Source organism: Schistocerca nitens, chromosome 8, assembly GCF_023898315.1.
Source record: "Schistocerca nitens isolate TAMUIC-IGC-003100 chromosome 8, iqSchNite1.1, whole genome shotgun sequence".
In the NCBI taxonomy this organism is placed as follows: domain Eukaryota; kingdom Metazoa; phylum Arthropoda; class Insecta; order Orthoptera; family Acrididae; genus Schistocerca; species Schistocerca nitens.
This window is the reverse complement of record NC_064621.1, coordinates 597,393,937-597,413,401: the sequence shown is the minus strand read 5'-3', so window position 1 is coordinate 597,413,401 and position 19,465 is coordinate 597,393,937. Positions and strand designations below refer to the sequence as shown.

The 19,465-nt window shown below is 51.7% G+C and overlaps 1 protein-coding gene across 1 annotated transcript; it reads right to left on the bottom strand.

Annotated features, from left to right (window-relative positions):
* Nucleotides 1-267: 267 nt before the first annotated feature.
* On the bottom strand, nt 268-19,001 carry LOC126199689 (nascent polypeptide-associated complex subunit alpha, muscle-specific form-like). Its single transcript, XM_049936616.1, has 3 exons — nt 13,188-19,001; nt 7,024-7,185; nt 268-375 (listed from the first exon to the last, which is right to left on the bottom strand). Exons 1-3 carry the CDS (start codon nt 18,999-19,001, stop codon nt 268-270), a joined length of 6,084 nt encoding a protein of 2,027 aa, XP_049792573.1.
* Nucleotides 19,002-19,465: the final 464 nt, after the last annotated feature.

Genomic DNA, 19,465 nt, shown 5'->3' with positions numbered 1-19,465 from the left:
GACCAGATGCCGTAGTGAGGTAGGTGGAACTTTTTGTAGTTCACAGCACGACGAAAGAAAGTGGTCAAACAAATACGCAACGCAAAGCGACTAATTAACCAGCCCCGCCGCAATTGGTGCTTTGTCGGCCGGGAAAAACAATAGCGAAGTTCGGATGTGAAGGAATTTCAGAAAAGCAGCGGTGTCAATTGAACTCGTGAAGTTTTCACACGCCTGTATGAAATGAATTATACTAGGACAATAGACACGTGTGCAAATGACGTTTCGTCAAGAACTGGCAGCCAGTGGAACGAGGTGGCAGACTACGTTGGTGACCACGGAACTTCGACATACGGCGTTGCAGCTGCAGCCGACTGGCATCTGGAGCAGTTGTACCTGTGGCAGAAACGGTGGCCCGTAATCTGGTCATACATAAGCGGAGCTTGGAGGACGGATCCGCTTTTTCATCTCGCCGTGCAGCCAACCGGACGAGGCCAAAGATACGTAGTGTTCTACTTAAAGTTTTGTGTGTGTGTGCGAAGAAACTTTGCAGAATGGCTGAAAAGAATCAGGAAATTGTAGATGAGAAACTGAAGGTAGATTTAGGTAAAGTAAATTACGAAGATGATTCAATGATACGTGATTTCAGTTTGGATGTATCATGAACAGAGGACAGTGGATTACCTTAGTCAATGTCGTCTAACTATGGTGTAGATAAGGAACTGAGCGCGGTGGAAGACGATGTTAAATATATGCCTGTAGCTATTCCTAAAACAAAACAGGAACCAATGTCAGTTGTTGGGGAACCAAGGGACAGTCTATCGGAAATGTTGAAAATAATATGACAAAGATGAACGGATTGGGTTCCGAAATTAAAATGTCATTGAGTTCTGATATTGACGATAACATAAATAAAATGAGTACTGACATTGATACCAAAATGAATAAACTAGGTTTGGATATAGATAGATTGCATAAGGAAGTTGATGGGTTGATGTCTGAGGTTAATCAGGGACTTTCAAATTTGTCAGCTGAGATGGTATCCAAAATGGAAGATAAAACTTCGAATTTGAGGGATACTTGGAAAAATGATGTGACTTTGTTCCGTAATAATGTTAAAAGTGACATTAATCAGGTCAGCAAGAATGTAATGCTGCTATTGTAATGGTGGAAAGTGAATTAAATTCGCGAATTGAGTAAGTTGCTGAGGATAGCGAACAAATTAAAGATAAAATAAATTTAGAATTAAACAAAGTTAATGAACAGGTTCACAAAGTAGAGAGACACTGTGAGGATAGTCATGTTGTATTGTAAACTCAAATTAAAGAACGTAAAGACGTGTGTGCAAGATTTGGAGTGCAAGTGTCTAATAAAATCACTAATATTGAAACTAACGTTAGTCAGTTTAGTACTGAGGTAAATGCGCAGCTGTGTAACCATGAAAGTAGACTAATAAAATTTGAACAGAATAGTAATAACAATAAAGTTTGTGTAGTATCTAACGGTGTTGTAGAATCATCAGAAAAAGCATTTGTTACGCATCGCCAATTCTTGAAATTTGATCCAAATAAGAATGTTCACCCTAAAGAGTTTTGGAGTGATTTTGAAGTTGTTTTACCTAAAGTGTGGAATGACAAGCAAAAGATTGGATTCATCAGCTCTAATCTAATGGGAGAAGCCATAATCTGGGGGAATTTGGCTTCAGATAAATACGATAAAATAGTAGAGTTCGAACAGGCATTTTTTGAAGAATGTTAGGGAAAGAGGAAGTAAGTGGAGGTGTAGAATAAGTTTTGGTTGGGGGAAAAATCTAATTCCAAGAGAGATAACATTAAAAGATTTGTTCAAAAGTGGGTAATTACCTAGTCTTATTTAAATTCAAAAGTAGAGACAGAACTGATAATCAAGGGTATTGAAAACAAACTGCCGTTAAGCTGTCTAATTAAGATCATTTCGGCACCTAGAGATGACATTGATCGGTTTATTCATAATCTTGAGCGAATAGAAAATATCTTAAAAGGGGAAGGGGGGGGGGGGGGGGGCTCTGAGCACTATGGGACTCAACTGCTGTGGTCATAAGTCCCCTAGAACTTAGAACTACTGAAACCTAACTAACCTAAGGACAGCACGCAACACCCAGCCATCACGAGGCAGAGAAAATCCCTGACCCCGCCGGGAATCGAACCCGGGAACCCGGGCGTGGGAAGCGAGAACGCTACCGCACGACCACGAGATGCGGGCAAAAGGGGGAAGAAAATAACAAAAAGAGAATATAGGCCTCCTGTTAGGTCAAATGACAACAGAGCCTAGTCAATGTAAATAGAATAGTCGTATAAAGAGGTAATGGTTACCGGGGTAGATACAGAGGAGGAGGGAGTTCTGCTGGAAATAGGTTCAATGACACGGTGCAGTATTTTGATTGCCGTCAGCGCCAGGCCGATGACGTAATGGATGGGCGCCGCCCGTCAGGTGATAGAAACGTCAGAGGCAGTGACGTCACATGGCAGGGAAAAAGCTTTGCGGTCTCCGATGACGGTAGCGTTTGCAGACTACAACCGTACAGATTAAACCCGCTAGGGACGCCCTTTGTAAAGAAGGCACCTACTAAACAACGTTTTAAAAAGTAATGTTAATGAAATCAGGAGCGTAGAGGAGAGAGACACTGAGAAGCAATTTACTTATTTAGAAAAGGAAGTAGCATTTCGTGGAAGGGAAAGTTCTAATAAAAATCACAAAAACCTTGTTAAGAAGGAACTAAATACAGAAATTGAAGACTCAGATCAGGTGGTTGGGGTAAATCAGCACTGCGAAACAAACGAGAGCCTACCTGTAGACTGTGGAAGTAGTACTATGGAAATACAAGAAGGGATGGTGAATCGGCTGAATCAAGTAATTATAGAGAGTGAGGAAGAAGAGACGGAGGAAGAAGAAGAAGGAGATAATTTAAATAATTCTGACAACACCTTGGACAGGGTTGCGGAAGCAGAAGTTAGTATAGAGGGTGAAAAGTTGGGGAGATGTTTTGATTTGTCTATAGTGGACGGAATAGTAAAAGCCGCCACTATTAATGACGTAAAAGGGGTTCCAGTTAAGCTAGATGTACTTTCCACAAAAGGGGTAGGTTTTGACAGGCGCGAAGTAGTGCAAGATTTGTTAGTAGAACCTGAGTCTGTAGTTAGAAGAGAATATGTTGTACAACCTATCGTAAAAGTAACTGTATTAGAAGAAAAGGTTCCTTGCTTAATGGATACAGGTTCAGCAGTTTGTGCAGTGTCACAGAATTTTGTTAATGCTCTCCCAAAAAGTAAACAAATAGTTATAATGCCATTGAGCGGATTAAAAATTGTTTTGACCACGTGAAAAAACAAGAAAGTTGTTAAGCAAGAAATATTGTTACCAACAACTGTAGGGGGAGTACAGAGAGAGTTAATTTTTTTGATTACTCATGGACTAAGTGGAGAGATGTTAGTAGGGGCCGATTTCTTAACTAAATACCAAGGGTGGGTTAATTGTGGAACTAATGATGCAATGATTAGGATAAATGGAAAACTGGTAACTATTCCGTTCATAGGTAAAAGACATAGTATAAGTAATGAAGAAAGTGATACTCCGATCTGATACTGTAGGACCACGGAGGTAATTGAGGGTTATAATGAATACTGAGAAAGGAAGGAAGTGGATCCTTCTGAGCTAGAGAATGAAAAACTAGAAGAACTAAACTCATTTGACGGACGTACAAAAACAAGATCTGAGACAAATTTTGAATAGTCATTGTGAAGTATTTTCAAACCAGCCCGGATTAGTTCGGAATTATGAGTGTAATTTAACTGTAAAAGAGGATGCACATTTTTTTCCGAAAACCATTCGCTATTCCTGAAGTACATAAGGAAGCAGTTCGGGACATGCTCGAATAGGGAATCATAGAGAGGGCACTTAATGTATACAACAACCCATTGGTTGTAGTACCCAAGAAGGATGGTTCCATTAGGCTTGTTTTGGATGCCAGAGCGTTAAATAAAATTACCTTGTCAGAAAGTGATAGGCCTGAGAACATAGAAGAATTATTACAAAAATTTAAAGGTGAAAACTTTTTCACATCTACGGATGTAACGTGTGGTTACTGGAACCTACCGTTGGCTAAAGAATCTCGAAAGTACATAGCTTTCCTATTTGTTACCAATATAAGGTAGTGCCTTTTGGTTTAAACATCAGGTCTTAGGTGATCAATTATTAACGCGAATTACTGCTTACGTGGATGATGTATTAATCTCGACTCCTACTTGGGAAGAGCACTGCCTATTGTTAGACAAGGTATTAGAGGCAATTAAAACTGGGAATGAAACTGAAATAGGATAAAACAGAATTTGTGAAGAAAGAAATTAAATTTTTGGGACATTTTGTGAGTGGTGAAAGGATCATGACCGACCCGGAAAAGATAAAAGCTATTAGAGATTGTGCAGCACCAACCACACGTAAAGACTTAAAAGATATGTTTGGCCTTTTCGGATTTTACAGAAAATTTGTATCTGGTCAGTTATTTAATGCACCTTGTCTGAGGGAATTTTTAAAGAAGAACGTACCTTATAAGTGGACTCAGGAGTATCAAACCGCATTTGAAGAACTTAAAGAAGCTCTGGTGAATAGTAAAATTTTGAACTATCCTGATTTTTCTAAACCTTTTTCTGGGATCAGATGCACGTGGTTACGATCTGGGGGTGGTATTATTCCAGATCGAAACATTTGGCGAAGAATAGGTCCACAAAACGGTCGCATTTGCAAGTCGATCATTGCAACAAGCCGAAAAGAATTACAGTATTTCAGAACTAAAGGCACTAACAATCATTCTTGGTTTACAGAAATCTGAACAATACTTGTTGGGCCATAAAGTTTTAGTTTACAGTGACCATAGTGCATTAACTTATCTACAGACGTGCCAACTTAAACATAGCAGACTTCGGAGGTGGGCCATGTGTATCCAGCAATTTGATCTTTGCACTGAACACATAAAAGGCTCCAAAAACATTGTGGCGGATGCATTGTCTCGATATGTAAAGGAGAACGAGCAGGAAGGAGATTTCTTGGGAACAAGGGATTGTGATGCAGTTCTACTGGCAGTCATTCATTTACTGGAGGAGGGACCAGTAACACGCATTTGTAAAAATCTCAGGCGAGAACAAAACGAAGATGATAATCTTAAGTTGGTAGAAAGCAGGTTAGGTCATACAGATTTTCTTAAGTTAACAGAGTATTACCAGATACACAAGGACATACTTTTAAGGCAAAGAAAGAACACTGATGAAAATTGGCATATTTGTTTCCCAGAGCCGGCCGGAGTGGCCGTGAGGTTCTAGGCGCTGCAGTCTGGAAATGAGCGACCGCTACGGTCGCCGGTTCGAATCCTGCCTCGGGCATGGATGTGTGTGCTGTCCTTAGGTTAGTTAGGTTTAATTAGTTCTAAGTTCTAAGCGACTGATGACCTCAGAAGTAAAGTCGCATAGTGCTCAGAGCCATTTGAACAATTTTGTTTCCCAGAACAACTCGTGGACTTACTTATTGATTATACACATGGGATATATGGACATTATGGAGCCCAGAAATGTATTGCCAGGTTAAGTGAGGTAGTAATTTTTGATAATACGCGGCGAAGAGTAAAGAAAAGTCAAAATGGTTCAAATGGCTCTGAGCACTATGGGACTCAACTTCTCAGGTCATTAGTCCCCTAGAACTTAGAACTAGTTAAACCTAACTAACCTAAGGACATCACACACATCCATGCCCGAGGCAGGATTCGAACCTGCGACCGTAGCGGTCTCGCGGTTCCAGACTGCAGCGCCAGAACCGCGCGGCCACTTCGGCCGGCAAAGTCAAAATGTAAGAGCAAATAATAGAATTATTCAGGGACAGATGTATTCAGTGGAACCGCAGAATAGGTTGGATTTAGTAGCTGTGGACCTTTTTGGCTCTTTGCCAGTGTCAAGAGAAGCACTCTGCTTGGGCTAATTACTTAGAATATTTTGAATAAGTAGTTAACCATTTAACACATGAAGCCACTGGCTTTGCCCCAGTAGAATTAATGTGTGGGATTGGACCTAATAATTTACTATGTGACCTGATATAATTCCCTAAACTTACTGAGTTGGTAATGGAAGGAAAAAAGAATGTAGCTGAAGCTAATATTAGGAAGAAGGCCATGGAAAGAAAAAGGAGACATGATGCGAGGGCAAGTCCAACGAATTTTCAGATTGGTGACCGAGTGCTAGTGAAAACCAAAGAAGTGTCTAAGAAACTTACGTCTGAAACTAAAAAATTTACTGATGAATATGTGGGACCTTTTAGAATCATAGCCAAACCTCATTCTAATGGCTACAAATTGGAGTATGTCAAGTTTTTGTATCCCACCTGGAAGGCGGAGCGTGGGTCTGCTCCTGTAATTTGGAGGGTAGGCCGAATGTAGGAAGCTAGGAGGAGCAGGTGAGGTAAAACTCTCGGTACTGCAAGTAAAGTAAAAGATGTTTACTCTAGGTAAGACAAGTATTAAAATATGGTTACATAACTTTGGCTATGATGAGCACATAAGTGAGAAGGAGGATGTATCAAAGCTAACAGAAGTTACACAGGCAAAATCGTCCACTACGAAAATGTAACAATGTTGGTTGGTCGTCGGCTCGTGATCAAAATGGGCTGAATCTGGAGCGGCGCTCGTAGAGCTGCACAGTGCCAGCTAGAGGGCGCTGTCGTCGGTGTGGATCGTCCGCTCTTGTACTGACAACCTAAGAACTTGTACCTACGCCATGGCATCGTAGCTATCGGTACCACACCCCTCCCCCCTGAAACGGCGCACCGTTGTGGAGTAGGGCTTCCGACGGCGGGTGGAGGACCCCAGGGTGGCGCGACTGAGGAGGCGGGCAGCTGAACTGCCAGGGCGTGCTGTCCACCCACGTCCCCGAATTGCTCACGAGGGGGCGTGGAAAACGCCTCGTTGGAAACCAGCCCAGTACGCGCACCGCCACTGGGAATGCTCGGATGAGGAGGCGGAGCAACAACCTCCATGGGCGACGACGGCGGCGGCGGCGGCGTGACGGTAGTCTCAGCCTCCATCGGCTCCGGCACCGAGGAGGAACACGGCGGCGGCGGCGGCAGGACCGCCTGCGGCGGAGGCGCGGGTGGAGAAGCTGGCGGAGGAGGCGCCGTCGGTGGAGTCGTGGGCTGAGGCATCGGAAGCCGCAAAGTATCCAATTCTGCCGGAAAAGAACCAGCGGCAGGAAACCGAGGACAACACAAATGGATCTGGTTCCGGTGTCACTTGACAGTGCCGGAGGAACCAGAAATTAAAAATAAGGCGCGGCCAAGCTGGCGAAGAATGCGCCCCTGCTCCCAGCGCTGTCTGCCAAAGAAAACGCGGTAGAACACCACATCATGCGGCGCCAAGCCAGAACGAGGCGAAGTAGAGGGAGCGCGCAAGAGCCGGTGCAATAGCTGCAGGAGCGACCGATGGGCGTGGCCATGAAGCAATTCCACTGGGGAACGGGTGCTGCGTGGCTGGGAGCCATATGAAGCAAGGAAAGTCCATAGCGCGTGCTCGCGAGATTGAATGGGCTCAGCTTGCTCATCTGCAATCTAAATGTACGCACAAAGCATTCAGCCTTGCATCACTTAACACTTCTGGGCTGAGATGCCATGGTCCATACGAGGTGCATTCAAGTTCTAAGGCCTCCGATTTTTATTCTAATTAACTACTCAATCGAAATCGATGAAACTGGCGTTACTTCTCGACGTAATTGCCCTGCAGACGTACACATTTTTCACAACGCTGACGCCATGATTCCATGGCAGCGGCGAAGGCTTCTTTAGGAGTCTGTTTTGACCACTGGAAAATCGCTGAGGCAATAGCAGCACGGCTGGTGAATGTGCGGCCACCGAGAGTGTCTTTCATTGTTGGAAAAAGCCAAAAGTCACTAGGAGCCAGGTCAGGTGAGTAGGGAGCATGAGGAATCACTTCAAAGTTGTTATCACGAAGAAACTGTTGCGTAACGTTAGCTCGATGTGCGGGTGCGTAGTCTTGGTGAAACAGCACACGCGCAGCCCTTCCCGGACGTTTTTGTTGCAGTGCAGGAAGGAATTTGTTCTTCAAAACATTTTCGTAGGATGCACCTGTTACCGTAGTGCCCTTTGGAACGCAATGGGTAAGGATTACGCCCTCGCTGTCCCAGAACATGGACACCATCATTTTTTCAGCACTGGCGGTTACCCGAAATATTTTTGGTGGCCGTCAATCTGTGTGCTTCCATTGAGCTGACTGGCGCTTTGTTTCTGGATTGAAAAATGGCATCCACGTCTCATCCATTGTCACAACCGACGAAAAGAAAGTCCCATTCATGCTGTCGTTGCGCATCAACATTGCTTGGCAACATGCCACACGGGCTGCTATGTGGTCGTCCGTCAGCATTCGTGGCACCCACCTGGATGACACTTTTCGCATTTTCAGGTCGTCATGCAGGATTGTGTGCACAGAACCCACAGAAATGCCAACTCTGGAGGCGATCTGTTCAACAATCATTCGGCGATCCCCCAAAACAATTCTCTCCACTTTCTCGATCATGTCGTCAGACCGGCTTGTGCGAGCCCGAGGTTGTTTCGGTTTGTTGTCACACGATGTTCTGCCTTTATTAAACTGTCGCACCCACGAACGCACTTTCGACACATCCATAACTCCTCACCACATGTCTCCTTCAACTGTCGATGAATTTCAATTGGTTTCACACCACGCAGATTCAGAAAAGGAATGATTGCACGCTGTTCAAGTAAGGAAAACGTCGCCATTTTGAGTATTTAAAACAGTTCTCATTCTCGCCTCTGGCGGTAAAATTCCATCTGCCGTACGGTGCTGCCATCTCTGAGACGTATTGACAATGAACGCGGCCTCATTTTAAAACAATGCGCATGTTTCTATCTCTTTCCAGTCCGGAGAAAAAAAATCGGAGGCCTTAGAACTTGAATGCACCTCGTACATACGACTCTCCCGTGACGTTTCGCAATCGACTGTGGAAGGCATCCTCCGAGGACAATTGTCAGGGGAGAGTCTTATGTATGGACCTTGGCATCTCAGCCTAGAAGTATTAAGTGATGACAACACCTACTGTGAAATCCTTCATTCTATGATTCAGCCTCGCAGTTCGACTGGGGGTGGAACGGGGCTGAAGTCAGTTGGCGAATGCCATTAGCAGCACAGAACGCTTCAAACTCCGAGTACACAAATTGGGGGCCATTGTCAATAACTTCAGGAAGGCCCTCAATGCAGAAAATAGATGTCAAAGCCCGAGTAGTACTGGCAGATGTAGTAGAAGACATAGGCACAACAAAAGGGAAGTTCCTGTACGCATCAATATCTATCAACCAGCGGGTGTCCCAGAAAGGACCCGCAAAATCAATATGAATGCGCTGTGAAGGTGCAGTACGAGTCGGCCATGCAAAGAAGCATTGGCGGGGAGAAGATTGATGCTCTGAGGAAAAGAGCGAAAATTAGCAAGCAAATTCTCAATTTGTTTATCAATGCTGACCCAAGTGCAGTGACGACACACTAATTGCTTCATCCGCACAATACCGCAATGACCAGCGTGAAGTAATCGGAGGATTTCCGACTGTAATGAACGAGGTACAACCACACGAGACTGATCATTATCAGTTCATAACAAAATAACACTGGTGTACAGACAAGTTGTGCCGTTGCACAAAGTAACGTTGAACAAGGGGATCACTAATCTGGCTAGCAGATGGAGGCCATTGAGTACGAATATACCGCAAAACAATCTGCAAAGAAGCATCGGCGGCTGTCGTGGAAGCAATGCGACGATAATCCACTGGAAGACCATCAGCTAATTCCTCATCTTGCGAATCAGTGAACATGCAAGACGATTCGGAAGAATGAAACTCTTCGTTAGGGCCAATAGGTAGAAGAGACAAAGCATCGGCACTGCCGTGCTGGGCCGTAGGCCGAAACAAGATTTCGTAATTGTAGTTAGACAAAAACAAAGGCCAACACTGCAACTTTTGTGCGTACGGGCCGGAACTGGCTTTGACGGGTGAAACAACGATGTGAAAGGCTTATGGTTTGTGACCAAATAGAGCTTTCGACCGCACAAAAAGTCATGAAACTTTGTCACTTCATACACAATAGCTAAAGCTTCTTTCTCGATTTGAGAATAGTTTTGCTGGGCAGAAGTGAGCAATTGAGACGCAAAAGGGACTTAGCGATCGACAGAATTAATGCGGTGCGAGAGAACCGTTCTGATGCTATGAGAAGATGCATCGACAGCCAAAATAACTTTTTTGGATGGATCGAAAGGAATCAAACAGCGATCACTCAACAAAGCAGATTCGGGCTTATGGAAAACAGCATCACAGTCCGGAGACCAAACAAAAGGAACGTTCTTACACCCAAGACGCAAAGGCGCTGCAATCTGCGCTGCATTTAGTATAAACCGAACATAATATGTAATTTTGCCGAACACAGACAAGTTCTTTCAAGTTCCTGCGTGCTGGCAAGTCTCTGATCGCACTGAGATGTGGCAGTGAGGGGTGGATACCCTGTCCATTAATCATATGTCCTAAATACTGAATCTCAATTTGAAAAAAATTTGCACTTGCCTGCAAATACAGTAAATAAGGCACGCAAATTCTGCAAATGTTCGTCGGGCGTTCGACCCAACACAACTATATCGTCCAGATAATTTGAACAACCAGGCACAGTGGCACACAACTGCTGCAAGTAAGACTGAAAAATAGCAGGATCTGAAGCAAAACCGAACGGAAGGCGGCGAAACTTGAACAAGCCAAGGTGGGTGTTTATCACAGAATGGCGCTGCGACTGTTCGTCGAGCGAAATTTGAAAGTATGCGTCCCGCAAGTCAATCGTGGAGAAGAATTTTCCCGCACCAAGCTTATCAAAAATGTCTTCAGGACGCGGTAAGGGAAACGTAGCGACCAGCTTCTGGGAGTTTACTGTAGACTTAAAGTCAGCACAAATATGGAGATGACAGTTTGGTTTTCTCACACACACTATAGGCAAAGCTCATTGCGAAGCAGAAACAGGTTCAATGACACCACTGTCTTGCAAATGCTTACGTTCAGCAGCTACGGCGTCGCGCAGTGCGTGCGGTACCGGGCGAGCACACTGGGAAATGGGCACGGCATTGTCTTTAACTACAACATGCGCTGCAACGTCCGTGGCACAACCAAGGCCATCAGAAAAGAGTTCCTATACCGATGGCTCGATGGTTGATGGCCGTGTTGGGGTACGCTTATGCTCATGCGGACTATGTCGACCAGCGCTCCTCGCCGGAAGGCTACAGTGTTTACACCGCAGAACTGACAGCCATTTTTCGTGCCCTTGAGCATATTCGTACCAGCACTGGAGAGTCCTTTATCATTTGCAGTGACTCGCTCATTAGTCTGCAGGCTCTTGACCAGTGCTACCCACGCCATCCCATTGTTGGTGCCATCCAGGGGTCCATTCACGCTCTTGAACAGCGTGGTCGTTCGGTGGTGTTCATATGGACCCCGGGACACGTTGGGATCGCGGGAAACGAACTCGCCGACAAGTTAGCCAAAGAGCTACCCGCAAACTGCCGTTGGAGATCGGCCTCCCGGCAACTGATCTCCGAACGGTTTTGCACCGTCGGGTCTTCGGGTTGTGGGGAGACGAATGGCGCACTCTGTCTGCACCCAACAAGCTGCGGCAGGTAAAGGAGACCACGAATGTGTGGGGTTCCTCCATGCGGGCCTCTCGCAGGGATTCTGTTGTTCTGTGTAGGCTCCGCATTGGCCACTCTTGGCTGACGCATGGTCATCTGCTGCGTCGAGAGGACCCCCCTCATTGTCGCTGTGGTGCGAATATGACGGTGGCCCATATATTGTTGGACTGTCCTCTTTTAACCGCCCTCAGGCGAACTTTTAATCTCCATGGTGATTTATCATCTCTTTTAGGTGACAATGTCTCTATGGCAGACCGTGTTTTAAGTTTTATTCGAGCGAGTGGGTTTTATAGGTCCCTCTAATTTTATTGCGTCACCCTCTTTTGTGCTGTATATTTTACTTAGTTTTGTGTTGTCATTCGACTCCACCCTAAACTTTCAGGCTGGAGGCTTTAACGTGTTGCAGGGTGGCTGGCTCATCCTATTATTTTCGTGATCAACCAGCCTCAGTCCTCTGCTGTACAGTTTTACTTCCTTCTGCCTTTCTTCTCTGTGTTGTTTTTGTTGCTGTGCTCCGTTTTCCATGTTTCTTTATTATTGCCCTTGGGGATTTTCTTCCCCTGGAATTTTTATCTTGTGCTTCGAATTACTAATGAATGGTTTCCCTGTGCTCTGTGTGTTTATGAAACAAGGGACCGATGACCTCTGCAGTTTGGTCCCTTTAATCCTCAAACCAACCAACCAACCAGAAAAGAGTTCAGCAAAATCATCGCAGAGTGCGGCAACACTGTCTGCATGGTCACTAGCGTGGCTGCAAAGTACGTTGACCTGACTTGTGAGGCCAAAAAGTTCAAATGCGTCCATGCCAAAAATGTTTGGAGCATCACTAGAGGAGAGCACATGAAAAGACAGTGTTCGTCGTTGCACTATACGTGGCTCGCAAACTATACACACCAAGCACTGAGATTTCCTGTCTAGTAAATGCAGTCAGTGTGGAATGTGAACGATGAAGCTGGGGCGAACCAAGCAAGTCATACGTTGATCTGTTCAGTAAAGAAACCGACGCACCAGTGTCCAGCTGCATGTGAACAAAATGTCCACAAAAAGTTTCATCGCATCATACTGAATGCGAGAGGAAGTGTCTAGCAAAACTTGGTTCACACGACGAGCTGTAGAAGCAGGTAAAGCAGAAGCCTTTGAATAAACGGCATTAAGGTCCGTAGGCTGATGTGAATAATGACCATGGTGGTTTCCGTTGTGGTGACGCCCACGCAAGTCATGATAACAGGAGACAGGTTGTGAATTATAATTTCTCTTACTACACACACCTTGCACATGTCTTTTCTTATTACAAAAATAACACTGTGCTTGACGGGATGGGCAACTGTCCCGTAGCTGGGCACGAAAACAATTCAGACATGATTTCAGTTTCTTAGTGGGTGCCTGGCTTGAAACTTGTTTACTTGTGTGCGAGCGGCGCGGCGTGGCATGCTGTGCCACGGCCGGGTGGGAGGGCACATGTTGTGCCAGGGCCGTGTGGGAGGGCACATGTTGTGCCAGGGCCGGGTGGGAGGGCACATGTTGTGCCAGGGCAGGGTGGGAGGGCACATGTTGTGCCAGGGCCGGGTGGGAGGGCACATGTTGTGCCAGGGCCGGGTGGGAGGGCACATGTTGTGCCAGGGCCGGGTGGGAGGGCACATGTTGTGCCAGGGCCGGGTGGGAGGGCACATGTTGTGCCAGGGCCGGGTGGGAGGGCACATGTTGTGCCAGGGCAGGGTGGGAGGGCACATGTTGTGCCAGGGCCGGGTGGGAGGGCACATGTTGTGCCAGGGCCGGGTGGGAGGGCACATGTTGTGCCAGGGCAGGGTGGGAGGGCACATGTTGTGCCAGGGCCGGGTGGGAGGGCACATGTTGTGCCAGGGCAGGGTGGGAGGGCACATGTTGTGCCAGGGCCGGGTGGGAGGGCACATGTTGTGCCAGGGCCGGGTGGGAGGGCACATGTTGTGCCAGGGCCGGGTGGGAGGGCACATGTTGTGCCAGGGCCGGGTGGGAGGGCACATGTTGTGCCAGGGCCGGGTGGGAGGGCACATGTTGTGCCAGGGCAGGGTGGGAGGGCACATGTTGTGCCAGGGCCGGGTGGGAGGGCACATGTTGTGCCAGGGCCGGGTGGGAGGGCACATGTTGTGCCAGGGCAGGGTGGGAGGGCACATGTTGTGCCAGGGCCGGGTGGGAGGGCACATGTTGTGCCAGGGCAGGGTGGGAGGGCACATGTTGTGCCAGGGCAGGGTGGGAGGGCACATGTTGTGCCAGGGCCGGGTGGGAGGGCACATGTTGTGCCAGGGCCGGGTGGGAGGGCACATGTTGTGCCAGGGCCGGGTGGGAGGGCACATGTTGTGCCAGGGCAGGGTGGGAGGGCACATGTTGTGCCAGGGCCGGGTGGGAGGGCACATGTTGTGCCAGGGCAGGGTGGGAGGGCACATGTTGTGCCAGGGCAGGGTGGGAGGGCACATGTTGTGCCAGGGCAGGGTGGGAGGGCACATGTTGTGCCAGGGCAGGGTGGGAGGGCACATGTTGTGCCAGGGCAGGGTGGGAGGGCACATGTTGTGCCAGGGCCGGGTGGGAGGGCACATGTTGTGCCAGGGCCGGGTGGGAGGGCACATGTTGTGCCAGGGCAGGGTGGGAGGGCACATGTTGTGCCAGGGCCGGGTGGGAGGGCACATGTTGTGCCAGGGCAGGGTGGGAGGGCACATGTTGTGCCAGGGCCGGGTGGGAGGGCACATGTTGTGCCACGGCCGGGTGGGAGGGCACATGTTGTGCCAGGGCCGGGTGGGAGGGCACATGTTGTGCCAGGGCCGGGTGGGAGGGCACATGTTGTGCAAGGGCCGGGTGGGAGAGCACATGTTGTGCCAGGGCAGGGTGGGAGGGCACATGTTGTGCCAGGGCCGGGTGGGAGGGCACATGTTGTGCCAGGGCCGGGTGGGAGGGCACATGTTGTGCCAGGGCCGGGTGGGAGGGCACATGTTGTGCCAGGGCCGGGTGGGAGGGCACATGTTGTGCGAGGGCCGGGTGGGAGGGCACATGTTGTGCCAGGGCCGGGTGGGAGGGCACATGTTGTGCCAGGGCCGGGTGGGAGAGCACATGTTGTGCCAGGGCAGGGTGGGAGGGCACATGTTGTGCCAGGGCCGGGTGGGAGGGCACATGTTGTGCCAGGGCCGGGTGGGAGGGCACATGTTGTGCCAGGGCCGGGTGGGAGGGCACATGTTGTGCCAGGGCAGGGTGGGAGGGCACATGTTGTGCCAGGGCCGGGTGGGAGGGCACATGTTGTGCCAGGGCCGGGTGGGAGGGCACATGTTGTGCCAGGGCACGGTGGGAGGGCACATGTTGTGCCAGGGCCGGGTGGGAGGGCACATGTTGTGCCAGGGCCGGGTGGGAGGGCACATGTTGTGCCAGGGCAGGGTGGGAGGGCACATGTTGTGCCAGGGCCGGGTGGGAGGGCACATGTTGTGCCAGGGCCGGGTGGGAGGGCACATGTTGTGCCAGGGCCGGGTGGGAGGGCACATGTTGTGCCAGGGCCGGGTGGGAGGGCACATGTTGTGCCAGGGCAGGGTGGGAGGGCACATGTTGTGCCAGGGCCGGGTGGGAGGGCACATGTTGTGCCAGGGCAGGGTGGGAGGGCACATGTTGTGCCAGGGCCGGGTGGGAGGGCACATGTTGTGCCAGGGCAGGGTGGGAGGGCACATGTTGTGCCAGGGCAGGGTGGGAGGGCACATGTTGTGCCAGGGCCGGGTGGGAGGGCACATGTTGTGCCAGGGCCGGGTGGGAGGGCACATGTTGTGCCAGGGCCGGGTGGGAGAGCACATGTTGTGCCAGGGCAGGGTGGGAGGGCACATGTTGTGCCAGGGCCGGGTGGGAGGGCACATGTTGTGCCAGGGCCGGGTGGGAGGGCACATGTTGTGCCAGGGCCGGGTGGGAGGGCACATGTTGTGCCAGGGCCGGGTGGGAGGGCACATGTTGTGCCAGGGCAGGGTGGGAGGGCACATGTTGTGCCAGGGCCGGGTGGGAGGGCACATGTTGTGCCAGGGCCGGGTGGGAGGGCAAATGTTGTGCCAGGGCAGGGTGGGAGGGCACATGTTGTGCCAGGGCCGGGTGGGAGGGCACATGTTGTGCCAGGGCCGGGTGGGAGGGCACATGTTGTGCCAGGGCAGGGTGGGAGGGCACATGTTGTGCCAGGGCCGGGTGGGAGGGCACATGTTGTGCCAGGGCAGGGTGGGAGGGCACATGTTGTGCCAGGGCCGGGTGGGAGGGCACATGTTGTGCCACGGCCGGGTGGGAGGGCACATGTTGTGCCAGGGCCGGGTGGGAGGGCACATGTTGTGCCAGGGCCGGGTGGGAGAGCACATGTTGTGCCAGGGCAGGGTGGGAGGGCACATGTTGTGCCAGGGCCGGGTGGGAGGGCACATGTTGTGCCAGGGCAGGGTGGGAGGGCACATGTTGTGCCACGGCCGGGTGGGAGGGCACATGTTGTGCCAGGGCCGGGTGGGAGGGCACATGTTGTGCCAGGGCCGGGTGGGAGGGCACATGTTGTGCCAGGGCAGGGTGGGAGGGCACATGTTGTGCCAGGGCCGGGTGGGAGGGCACATGTTGTGCCAGGGCAGGGTGGGAGGGCACATGTTGAGCCAGGGCCGGGTGGGAGGGCACATGTTGTGCCAGGGCAGGGTGGGAGGGCACATGTTGTGCCAGGGCCGGGTGGGAGGGCACATGTTGTGCCAGGGCAGGGTGGGAGAGCACATGTTGTGCCAGGGCAGGGTGGGAGGGCACATGTTGTGCCAGGGCCGGGTGGGAGGGCACATGTTGTGCCAGGGCCGGAAGGGAGGGCACATGTTGTGCCAGGGCCGGGTGGGAGGGCACATGTTGTGCCAGGGCCGGGTGGGAGGGCACATGTTGTGCCAGGGCAGGGTGGGAGGGCACATGTTGTGCCAGGGCCGGGTGGGAGGGCACATGTTGTGCCAGGGCCGGGTGGGAGGGCACATGTTGTGCCAGGGCAGGGTGGGAGGGCACATGTTGTGCCAGGGCCGGGTGGGAGGGCACATGTTGTGCCAGGGCCGGGTGGGAGGGCACATGTTGTGCCAGGGCCGGGTGGGAGGGCACATGTTGTGCCAGGGCCGGGTGGGAGGGCACATGTTGTGCCAGGGCAGGGTGGGAGGGCACATGTTGTGCCAGGGCCGGGTGGGAGGGCACATGTTGTGCCAGGGCCGGGTGGGAGGGCACATGTTGTGCCAGGGCCGGGTGGGAGGGCACATGTTGTGCCACGGCCGGGTGGGAGGGCACATGTTGTGCCAGGGCCGGGTGGGAGGGCACATGTTGTGCCAGGGCAGGGTGGGAGGGCACATGTTGTGCCAGGGCCGGGTGGGAGGGCACATGTTGTGCCAGGGCCGGGTGGGAGGGCACATGTTGTGCCAGGGCAGGGTGGGAGGGCACATGTTGTGCCAGGGCCGGGTGGGAGGGCACATGTTGTGCCAGGGCCGGGTGGGAGGGCACATGTTGTGCCAGGGCCGGGTGGGAGGGCACATGTTGTGCCAGGGCCGGGTGGGAGGGCACATGTTGTGCCAGGGCAGGGTGGGAGGGCACATGTTGTGCCAGGGCCGGGTGGGAGGGCACATGTTGTGCCAGGGCCGGGTGGGAGGGCACATGTTGTGCCAGGGCAGGGTGGGAGGGCACATGTTGTGCCAGGGCCGGGTGGGAGGGCACATGTTGTGCCAGGGCCGGGTGGGAGGGCACATGTTGTGCCAGGACCGGGTGGGAGGGCACATGTTGTGCCAGGGCAGGGTGGGAGGGCACATGTTGTGCCAGGGCCGGGTGGGAGGGCACATGTTGTGCCAGGGCAGGGTGGGAGGGCACATGTTGTGCCAGGGCCGGGTGGGAGGGCACATGTTGTGCCAGGGCAGGGTGGGAGGGCACATGTTGTGCCAGGGCCGGGTGGGAGGGCACATGTTGTGCCAGGGCAGGGTGGGAGGGCACATGTTGTGCCAGGGCAGGGTGGGAGGGCACATGTTGTGCCAGGGCCGGGTGGGAGGGCACATGTTGTGCCAGGGCCGGGTGGGAGGGCACATGTTGTGCCAGGGCCGGGTGGGAGGGCACATGTTGTGCCAGGGCAGGGTGGGAGGGCACATGTTGTGCCAGGGCCGGGTGGGAGGGCACATGTTGTGCCAGGGCCGGGTGGGAGGGCACATGTTGTGCCAGGGCCGGGTGGGAGGGCACATGTTGTGCCAGGGCCGGGTGGGAGGGCACATGTTGTGCCAGGGCAGGGTGGGAGGGCACATGTTGTGCCAGGGCCGGGTGGGAGGGCACATGTTGTGCCACGGCCGGGTGGGAGGGCACATGTTGTGCCAGGGCCGGGTGGGAGGGCACATGTTGTGCCAGGGCCGGGTGGGAGGGCACATGTTGTGCCAGGGCAGGGTGGGAGGGCACATGTTGTGCCAGGGCCGGGTGGGAGGGCACATGTTGTGCCAGGGCCGGGTGGGAGGGCACATGTTGTGCCAGGGCAGGGTGGGAGGGCACATGTTGTGCCAGGGCCGGGTGGGAGGGCACATGTTGTGCCAGGGCCGGGTGGGAGGGCACATGTTGTGCCAGGGCCGGGTGGGAGGGCACATGTTGTGCCAGGGCAGGGTGGGAGGGCACATGTTGTGCCAGGGCCGGGTGGGAGGGCACATGTTGTGCCAGGGCCGGGTGGGAGGGCACATGTTGTGCCAGGGCAGGGTGGGAGGGCACATGTTGTGCCAGGGCAGGGTGGGAGGGCACATGTTGTGCCAGGGCAGGGTGGGAGGGCACATGTTGTGCCAGGGCCGGGTGGGAGGGCACATGTTGTGCCAGGGCCGGGTGGGAGGGCACATGTTGTGCCAGGGCAGGGTGGGAGGGCACATGTTGTGCCAGGGCCGGGTGGGAGGGCACATGTTGTGCCAGGGCAGGGTGGGAGGGCACATGTTGTGCCAGGGCCGGGTGGGAGGGCACATGTTGTGCCAGGGCAGGGTGGGAGGGCACATGTTGTGCCAGGGCCGGGTGGGAGGGCACATGTTGTGCCAGGGCAGGGTTGGAGGGCACATGTTGTGCCAGGGCCGGGTGGGAGGGCACATGTTGTGCCAGGGCAGGGTGGGAGGGCACATGTTGTGCCGTGTTAACAGTGCACACACCCAGGGTCGTGTTGAACACGGAAGTAGCCATATCTAAGGTAGCTTGTCTGTCTAGCACTTCCTGCAAAGACGGGTTTTTAAATTTGAGGATCTGCTCGCAGATGTGGTGATCCGCCACATTCTGCGCAATAGCATCTCTAATCATTATATCCGCAACCCTACCACAACAAAGGTCAAAAGTTAATTGTGATTGTAGTGTTGCTCACGCTGCTAAATATTGCATTTTCGGGCAACAACAAAGATATTATGTGGCAGGTGTCATTAGAGCAAAGTTAATAAAGTCATTTTATGAAATAATGAATAAACTAAGCACTCATCTTTTCGTGTTTTCCACGCTGGTCTCTTTGTGAACTCGTGGCTCAATCGTCGAAAATCTAGGTGGTGGTGATTCCAAGCTCGGATGCAAAAAGGCCTAGGTGTTATTCTGCGATATTCAAAAGTTTTATAGATTTGTTTCACAAACCATACTTGAAGATTAAACCTTTGAAAGTTAGGACAATGGTGACGCAAACAAGTAATCAGCACTCCGAATTTAAGTTACACTTTTTTATTGCTTTTGTTGCAATATCGCGCAAGTCATTCCAAAACATCACAATACAAAACATACTT